The sequence below is a fragment of the Limulus polyphemus genome, unplaced genomic scaffold (assembly GCF_000517525.1).
Source record: "Limulus polyphemus unplaced genomic scaffold, Limulus_polyphemus-2.1.2 Scaffold2121, whole genome shotgun sequence".
In the NCBI taxonomy this organism is placed as follows: Eukaryota; Metazoa; Arthropoda; class Merostomata; order Xiphosura; family Limulidae; genus Limulus; species Limulus polyphemus.
This window is the reverse complement of record NW_013667731.1, coordinates 75,080-85,711: the sequence shown is the minus strand read 5'-3', so window position 1 is coordinate 85,711 and position 10,632 is coordinate 75,080. Positions and strand designations below refer to the sequence as shown.

General features: G+C 34.4%; 1 protein-coding gene across 4 annotated transcripts in view; it reads right to left on the bottom strand.

The window, feature by feature from the left end:
• Positions 1 to 9,707, bottom strand: part of LOC106466010 (growth arrest-specific protein 8-like) — a 34,476-nt gene extending 24,769 nt beyond the window's left edge. Inside the window, exon 1 of one of the 4 annotated variants that reach the window (XM_022393970.1) lies at positions 9,515 to 9,707. In XM_022393970.1, coding sequence (XP_022249678.1) covers positions 9,515 to 9,517 — 3 coding nt within the window. In that variant the 5' untranslated portion in view covers positions 9,518 to 9,707. Of the gene's footprint in view, positions 1 to 9,220; positions 9,475 to 9,514 lie in introns of those variants that run through there. The other 3 variants (XM_022393971.1, XM_022393969.1, XM_022393972.1) reach the window with 3 other exon arrangements.
• Positions 9,708 to 10,632: the final 925 nt, after the last annotated feature.

The window sequence follows — 10,632 nt, the reverse complement described above, 5'->3', positions numbered from 1 at the left end:
ATCATCAAAGTAAGAGTTTTACTTTGCTTTAGTTGGATGAACATTTTTATCATAAATTGTAAAAAACTAATTACGTACCTCTAAATCAACAATCTCTCTCAGTTTCTTGAAATTGAAGAAAATGAGAGCATTCTCATTAAGCTCTGCAAAAGTTTTTTCTAATCATAGATATGGTACCTCCTTTCGAACAAATAACACTATAACTAGATATAGTTTTAATTTTACACTAATACGTACAGGTTTATAACATTCATTTCATATGGCAAGTAATATGTATAACATGTATAAAAAAATGCTATAACTGGAAGTTGTTTTAATTTTACTACACTAATATGTACTAATATAATGGTCCTTTCATAATGGGAAGTAATATGTATAACATGTATAAATGAACACTATAACTGGATGTAATTTGAATTTTACTACACTAATATGTACAAGTTTATAATGGTCCGTTCACAAGGGAAGTAATATGTATAACATGTATAAATAATCACTATAACTGGATGTAGTTTGGATTTCACTGCACTAATATGTACAAGTTTATAATGGTCCTTTCATAAGGGAAGTAATATGTATAGCATGTATAAATAAACACTACAACTGGATGTAGTTGGAATTTCACTGCACTAATATGTACAAGTTTATAAGGGCCTTTTCATAAGGGAAGTAATATATATATAACATGTATAAAAAATACTATAACTGGAAGTTGTTTTACTTTTACTACACTAATATGTACTGATATAATGGTCCTTTCATAAGAGAAGTAATATTTATAATATGTTCATCATTATTCCACTGATTAACTTGAGATAATTACTGTTCAAGTTTTATTTATGTTGGGAGTTGTTTAAAAAACTTGGTAAATATTGTATAAAAATATTTGATTGTGGTGAACACACTAGTTCTTGGCTGAAGATCTTTGGTGCAACTGACAGACATGCACATAGTTTGATAATCAAGTTTTCTAACTGTTTTAAGAATTGAAACTTAATTGAATAGATGGTAACTGTCTATTGTAGAAACACAGCAGAATTTTTCCCACTATAAGGTACACAAACCTAACATACCTTTAAGGCCTGTCGTCAGTGCTATAAACTCACCTTGCCATCAACTAGCTACTTTCCTGGTAGCTATCCTATCTCCACTACGAGAGAATACTGAACATCACACTTAAAACTCGACAGATTTCATAGAACATTATATTTTGGTCAGTTTTCATGTTACAGACCTATCTGCTAATGTTCCAACCCCAGAAATCCTTCTTATCACCAGACAATGACTGCTGAATGACAACTCTCTACCACATAGAACTGACATGAAGATAGATGCCATCATGGAACTAAAGACTATATACTAACTAACTTCCAATACAACAAGGAATTCTATGAACAAACAGATGGTCTAGCTATAGGATCACCACTCTCTCCAATTCTAGCAGACATTTTCATGGAAGACATGAAAAAAGAGCCCTCTCATACCTACACTTCAAGTTTTATCATCCAACCTCGATAAAACGTGGTATTATCCAATACCTAAACAAGAGAGCAGAAGACATTTGCAATAAGACATCTATTGAAACAGAAGGCCAAATGATCATAGTGTTTTAAACAAAATGGTTACACCTCCTCTTTCATCAAAAACTCCCTGAAGAACATAAGACATCCATCGAAACAGAAAGCTTTAAACAGAATGGTTACACCTCCTCCTTCATCAAAAACTCCCTGAAGAAGACCACAACAGAGAGAAAGGATAAGGAAAACACTACTACTACTAACATTTACTTTCCATAGCTATAAAATATCAGTGAAAAACTCAAATGCACAGCCAAGAAGTTCAACACAGACATCTGATGGAAATTAAGATCCATTCTGATGAAAATCAAACAGAAATCTACCAATGAGAAACACAAAAACATAATTTATGAAATTCTGTGTTCCTGCAATGAAATATACCCTGAGAAATGGGAAGAAGACTCATGACAAGAATAAAAGAACATAAAGACAGTACAAGACTCATGAAAACACAAAATACAGCCATTGCAGAACACACCATGTCAACTGGACACAAAATAAACAGGGAAAAAACTAGAATCATCGACACATACAAGTTTTGGAAGACATGAAAAATTAAAGAATCATTTTACATTAACATAATAAAACCTTCACTAAACAGAGATTCTGGATTAGAGGTTAGTAACCTGTGGTTACCATTGGTTGAATCTATAGGAAGTCTCTCCACCAATCAGAAACAGGGATAAACCAACCAATCACAGCACGTTCTCCACAATCCACCAGAATACTATAAAGACCAACTATACCATACACACAATCCATTGACGAGTCGAAACCAAACCCCGCACTTTTCTGGTGTAAATTTAAGAAGATCTGCAAGAACACTACAAACACTATTAATGCTAACATAACTTACAATAATCCCACAACACACACTGATGATGAAAAACCCAACTTGTTTGCACACTTCTACACTGACATTTTCACCACACCAAACAACTCTACTTTTGACAACCAACATTTTAACACTACCAATAATTACATTAACACTAATCACGCCATATTTAACTCTTCATTCCCAGTAGACCTATCCATGATACACAAACACCGCGACTACTACACATGCCCCATTCTCTCACAAAAATAAAAATCATCCTTAAAATACTCAAATGCACGGCTCCAGGTGAAAATGGCATAAACAAAACAATCATTAAAAACTTTTCTGACAATATACTTAAACACCTAGCCTACCTATATAAAATATACTTATTTTCCAGGTACTAACCATCAATATCGAAGTCCGCGATAATAAAAGTCATCCCCAAGAAAGACTCGAACCTTAGCCTACCAAACAGCTATAGACCTATAAGCCTGTTGAACACCTTAGGAAAACTTATGGAAAAGTTATATCTAACAGAATACTATATTACCTAGAAACCAACAACATGCTCAACGATAACCAAAACATGAGAAGAAAGTGCAGACAGACAACTGATCACAAAGAAATATTAGTCAAAACTATACACCAAGGGTTTAATCTTAACCATTCAACAGTTGCAGCCTTTCTGGATGTAAAACAAGCATTTGACACTGTCTGGCATAATGCCCTAAAGTATAAGCTATCTAATAACAGAATTCCTATTCCATTTACGAGATGGCTCTCTAGCTTTAACACCAACAGAACTGCTAAAGTTAAGGTTAACAACTGCATGTCCAATACATTCCCACTGAAAGCAGGAGGCCCCTAGGGCTCTGTCCTTGGCCCACTACTCCACATCCTCTTTGTAAATGACATACCGCTTCCACTGCTACTATATACACTCATCTCTTAGTATGAAGATGATACTGCCGTCTGGAGCAACATCATGTGACTCGCTCACCTCCGTATCCAGATTCCAAGATGCATTAAATCAATTATTTAAAAGGTGTAACAAATGGAGAGTACTTCTCAACCCAGTCAAAACACAGGCAATAGCATTTCACATAAAAATAAGAAGACAATACAAGAAAACCAGAAAACTCAAACTCACAATATACAACACCCCAGTTACCTTTAAGACTGCAGCCAAATTTTTAGATATCACATTAAATTCACACCTATCATGGAACACTCACTATAAAAACATCCTCAAAAAGACAAGCACCAGGATGGCACTCCTTCACCAAAGCAGGGGTATAAACAAAGAATGCATTAGCCACTCCATCATCAACATCTACAAAGCTTACATCAGACTTCTCTATGAATACAAATGCCCCATTACATGTAATATACCCAACACATTATATAAAAAGTTCCAACAGCAACAGGCCACTGCGATAAAAATAGCATTCTGTCTCCCCAAATCACCCCACAAATCTATGTTAATAACCTCACCTATATACCTGTCATTAAAGACCACATTTACACTCTAACCCAAAAATATTACAGCAAAGCCCAAAACAGAAACAGTCAAACAAGTACCTTTCATGTCTTAGCAGCCATACCCGCTACATGGCAAACATACATCTCTCCATTCAACTATATCAACAGTGTATAATATTCATGTACTAACTAATCTTCAGGGGCTGTTAATCTAGCAAGTCCATAAGACTAACCACCATGGCTAACTAGTCCTAGTTTATTATCAAAATTCTATAAAATTTCCTTAAGTTCAATAAAATTTCCACTAAGCAATGTATCACAAAAAAATCATGTTCACTCAGTCTACATCTCCCTGCTCCTTCCGTGATGACGACTGCTCTATTCAACTGACGTTTGGCATCTAATCTCTCAATGTGCGGTGTGAAGAGATACAAACGTTTCTGACCACCTCGGGTTGCCTTTCAGGCCCCAGAAATTAATTTTGAGACCTGAAAGATTTTTAAACCTAAATTCCTGCCACAAATTTATATTGTATTGCACATTGACCTGGGGGTCACATCATCAGTGATTCCTTGCTTACACTCAGAGCCATAAAGACATATTCTTCCTTGCTCCACAATCAACTAGTTAGTCTTCCCACAGGAAGACAACCCTCTCATGCTGTTTCACCGATTTTACCCATTATCATTGACGGGTTCCCTAAAGACTTCTCCCCCAACCAATTTAATGAGAAAATACAAGTCAAATGCAGCCATTGACCAGACCAAGACAAGACTTCTATGTAGGGGTGGAATTTTTAATTAACCCCTTACTTCTTAAGACTACATATATCTCTGTTCCCCATGGAATTCTAACCCTCCAAGAGCTAACACACAACTTTTTTCTATCTTTCTTAGGGCATCGACCAGTCCATCTCACCTGAGAAAATACAGACATCAAATTGGCTCAAGAACCACGGGCTAACCAACCCAGTATGTCAATATTGTTACTACTTCAAAATTCATCGCAGAACACTTACTAACCAATAGTTTCTTTTACTTTTTTCATTTTAGAGCTGAAAGACCAAGATAATTCCCTCAACTTTCATCTGTTTTTCCACCCAAACCTCCACAGCATCCACTACATACCAGCAAACCATCGAAGACGACCTCAACAATAACTGCCACCACTCAATTCACTCCTACCATGAAGCACAAGTCGAGAAGCAACCTGAACCAATAAACAAATTCACCCAGACCCCACCTGCAAAGAAAGATACAATGAACACTCAATCCACACAGACTTAAGTATTACTAAATCACTCTTCGACATCTATTGACTTCTTCCAAACAAAGACCCATGAAATTAAGACACGCATCTCCAAGAAAGCCAGGAGAACCTAGATAGACGAATAGCTTGCTGCCAACTTTTGCAGATTCCTTTGCTCATCACCCAGACAGTCTCATTCACCCTATGAATACAGGACTGAAACAGAGTTTGACAAAAACATCCAGTACCGGTTTCTGTATTCTCAACATTTTCTCTCTGACATTGAAGAACCAGTCTTCAAAGAAGACTACCACCAGACTTTTCCAGCCTTTCCATTGGCTTCCCACCAGCCAAGTCTGATCAAGATGCTATATTATAACTAATGTGTTTTGTTTCTTTACAGCTTCCACCATGCATGTGCAGGGCATTGTTTTCGGCGCCCCAGCCATGAAAGTGGGTTTTCTTGGAGTACTCCCATTTCCCCAAAACAAAATTTTCCAACAATGTAGGATCCTATGATCCCAACCCTGAAAAGGTGCTGTTCCGCATAACAGTAAACACTGTTCAGTTTTAACAATATCCTGGATATTCATCCTGTTTTCATGTAAATTTTAACCTTACAACTTTATAATCCAGTTTTCAGGAACTTGCTACCTTTGTCACAGCCTTGATCCTCTTCCAACTTCAAGAATTACCAGAATTTAAGATCATTTTCCACAAACTCTCCTTCCTGCTGTACTACTTCCTGCCTTCAACTTGCATTACTCACAGCTTTCCTAGATGTCTTGAGGCTCTTAATTAGTCACGTGCACTGCACTTAACACACCATGCCTGTTTATCCTTTAACTATGTACTGTCAACAGTCACACTCTGCCAGTTAAACCTAATTAAGTTTCATAAAGTTTCAGCCACTAGCAGAAAATTTACCAATTCTCGTAAAGAATAATCCTTAATTCTGCAAGCGGGACAAAGAGAAACAAAGTTTCTGAGCACCCCTGATTATCTTTCACGCCTTGAAGAAGCCTGAAAGATTGTAAATCAAAATTATTGCCAAGTTATTGGATTGGGACACACTGACCTGAAAATGAAAGGCAGAAGACTTTCGAAACGTTGTCCTCTATACTTCTGTTTTTACAACAGGCAATTAACATCCATTCAACTAAGTTTCATCATGAATACTTTGCCTCAACATATCTATCAAAGAATGTTTTTAAAATTACTCATTTCTGATTATAAGGGTTTTTACCTGGCTTCTTAAATTACTGTTAGTTTCGTGTTCAAGTAGTTCCTTATAAACTAATAAAGATATCAATGATTTTAAGAGAATAATGAATCATCAAGCTTGTTGTGCATTCCTTATATAGATGGGTAATCAGCTCCAGGTATTCTATTTTAGATAATTGTGCATAATTGTATTCCTTTTTATTAAAGTTGTACTTTACACTAATGGTCAAGTTTTTTAATCTTCTAGTTGTGTTCTTCCAACATTTTTCTCAATTACTTATATTCTGACAACACCTCTCAATTTATAGTCATGTTTTTGGATGTTCTTCCTCATTTTTTATACTATTTTTAATAACTAAACTTCTTTAATTGCTATTCATGTAATTCAAATATTCTATCTCAATCTTAACTTCTGTATATGTTCTCAAATATTCTAAATCACAATGATACTTCTCTCACATCCAGCTTCTCATAGCAACTTAGTTGCTCTAGAAAATATAGTTAGCTTATAACATATGCTGAGATTAATATAATTTATACCAATAATAATGAACAAGTGGGTTACCAAAGCAGCCTACTAAGAAATTTAATTAGTTATATTCACCAAAAGAGGAGCTCTCTATTAACTGCTACCCTCTGCTTTCCATAATAGGTCCACTTTGAATCCTTTCACAATTTCTATATGATGCTTACTTACAAACTAAGTTTTTATTTCATACCTTAGAAAAAAAGAAAAAAAAAAAGACTTATAACCTAACTAGAACAGCAGTCAATATGACAGGCTTATAACCTAACTACAACAGTAGTTAATATGAAAGACTTATAAATTCCAGATTGTTCCCTCAATTATTTGATAATAGAGGGGTACCATACTTGTGATCACCTGACTTGAGATATTTTTATATTATTCAAAAGTTCAAAATAATATCTCTTAAAGTTAGTACCAGGTTCTTATTTAATCTAAGTTTAAGAAAAAACAATGTCCTCTACTTTAATAGCACATGTATTTAAGACTTTCTTCTCTACATCCCTAAACATGAAGCAATATAAATGTATTTCACTTTCAACCACAATAAAATTTTGCTATATGATTTATAATATGCTTTTCCCCCATTATAACACTCTCAGTACAAAACGTTCAAAGGTTCAGAATTTTCCATATGTTATCCTGTTTGTTTAAGAATGTATAGAACTAGCTTATAGAAAGCCATTTAGTTCATACAAATCATCCATCACAACCAAAACAAAAACCAATTTAAATGTGCCATTTTAATAAAATACCTTAATTTTCAGGTGGTATTCCTATTCTAAAACTCTAGCAAAACATTTTAATCTACAGTTGATATTCCCATTATATCAGTTATCATCATTCATTGCATTCTTCCACCAAACCAAATTTTTATCCACTTCTTACCTTCTCCATCTGTTCCATATGCATCTAACTTACTATTAAATCTTTTGTTAGGAACCAAATAAATGCTTTATAAAAGTGAAAATGCTGTAATGAATTAAAATGTTAAGAAATCTGCCCTGACAAGTAGCATGCAGAGAGGTGGGCAAAAGGTGCCGAGGGCCCCGGGCATCCATATCGGGAGGGCATCTAACTCTGAGCCAAATATATTTTTGAAATGAGATGCTGGAGCTCAAGCCCCAAGCATATCTTGACTTTTACAATACACAACACCACCTAGGATGACCTTGTCAGAAAATGGTAGCCTCTCTGGAATTCTAAGGTTGTCAAGGCAAGAAAACCCATTTTTAATACCATTCTAAGAGTCATTACTTCAAAATCTTTCAGTCATCAGAAATTCTCTAGTTTCCAGAGAATTTCAAAAAACTAGAAGCTACACTGTCTTATATAACTAAACATTTTGAAAGGTATCACTGATGTGTTTGAGTATATTTTGTTATATAATCAATATTTAAAACAGACTTGTTAAATATCTTTCAATTTTGGAATTATTCAAAAATTTCAGAATATGGATTAAAATTCTTCTTCTCTGAAGTGAAATAAGTTAATTTTTATATATGTCAAAAGTTCTAAGTTTGCTTATAACTGAAATTATATTCATTATTGGTTACTTGCTGACTATACACCCAACATATTTGGCATGCACATATAACCACAGGGAACAAACAAAAGTAAAAATTGTAATTTCACTTGATACTGATCAATGATATTATCACACAAAATAATTTCTGTAAAAATTAATAAATACAAAGCTTCATAGTAAATCCTTTATTCTATCTGCATAAAACTGTAGCAAAGTTAATTAAATTTTTTATTAACTTTTGAGCATAAAATAACATTTAGTCTTGCTGTAAGACTCGCATGCTGTAGAGGACCTTATCTCTCCTCAGTTACTTTAGTCTAACATTAATTAAACAAGACATCTACAATTACAGATAATATTATTATAATAAACTACTTCTATAGAATACTAACAATAGTATAAGATATTAAGATTTCAAAAAAAGCATACACTCTCTCAATAATATTTTTCATTATTTGAAAAAGTTCCAGCCTACCTCAAGTTTTAAAAGATAAAAAAAATACAGTAAACATCACATATGTGTCACTAAAACCAACATAATTAACTGAAGTCAAACTTTCATTTTTTTCTCATCATAGTTTGTTATGCTTTTGAAACTAGAAGAGTAATAATGGTACAGAGCTCAAAATTCGGGCAATAACTCTGCTTTTATCAAATTTTTGTGAGTAAATTGTGAAAATTCCATAGACAAATGCCTTTGTTTGAGTAGTTAATTTTCCTGCTTGTTAAGCAATTTTATTTTCTATGAATATTAAAATAAATAAAAAGTTAAACCTAACAAACTAACACATTAAAAGTTCTTTCAATCCAAGTACCGGAAAGTATTGTTAAGAGAAAGAATGAAACCTGCTATCAGACTCAAAACTGATAGCTTTTGTTCACATATTTTGATTTCATACTTTCATAACACTATTAACAGTACAAATGTTAGTGTTATTATCTAATATTAGTCTGTAACGTTACTGGAATGCAAGGTAATATCAGCATCCCTACTAGTACTGTTACTGAACTATGCGGCTAAGTTAAATATCTACAGGTGCTTCTAGTCCGGAGTCCATGCTGTGTTGAACTCTTAGCATAGGCCTAGGCCAAATTATCTTGTCACTAACCATTGTGCACTTCTAGTTCTACGTGGCTTTTCAACAACTGGAATATGTTAATCGCTGACTGCCTAATAATATGAAGAAAAAATTAAACCACTTATAATTAATTAAAACGGTAAATCCGTAAAGTATTTAAACTTAACCTTTCATAATACGAAAGCAAGTTAAATTTTCAAACATGTTAATTTATAGATACTGTTGTCAGTAACGTCAAACCGTTACTAAGGAGAACTGTCCTCTAGTGAACTCGTTGGCTTTGGAAAAATCAAAATAATAACAATAATAATAGCCCTTGATGAAGAATTGTTTGTTTGTTTTGAATTTCGCGCAAAGCTACACGAGGGCTACCTGCGCTAGCCGTCCCTAAATTAGTAGTGTAAGACTAGAGGGAAGGCAGCTAGTCATCACCACCCACCGCCAACTCTTTGGCTACTCTTTTACCAACGAATAGTGGGATTGACCGTCACATTATAACGCCTACGGCTGAAAGGGCGGGCATGTTTGATGTGACGGAGCTTGATGAAGAAACGGCTATAGTGTTTCATATTTTTGACTTTCAATAATAAAAATAAGTCAAAATAAAGAAGGTCAAATAACCCATCTCGTTTATGAAGATATGCGTCCCCAAATCAAAGATTAAATCGTTATATGAATTTTGTTGAGAAAAGAAAAAGTTGTCAGGTGTGGTATTTTCAGATAAAACCGATGTCCCAACAAGTATTAGTTTGTTTGTTTAAATTTCGCGCAAAGCTACACGAGGGCTATCTACGCTATCCGTCTCTAATTTAGCAGTGAAAGACTTGAGGGAAGGTAGCTAGTCATCACCATCCACTGCCAACTCTTGGGCTACTCTTTTACCAACGAATAGTGGGATTGACTGTCACCTTATAACGCCCCCATGCCAGGCCCACAAGTATCAGATAGACAATCTCGCTAATAACAGCAGATTTGATAAAAACATAAGGTTAGTATCCTGTTTTTAATAACTTGGTTGGGTTTCTTTAAGTGTAAAACAATGAGACCGGACAAAAGTGAATAAATTATTAAACTCTTTGTTAATAATGTGTTACGTCTCCGTTTGTTAATTGATTTTCCGTAACTTCGTTCCGACGAAACTTTAGCGA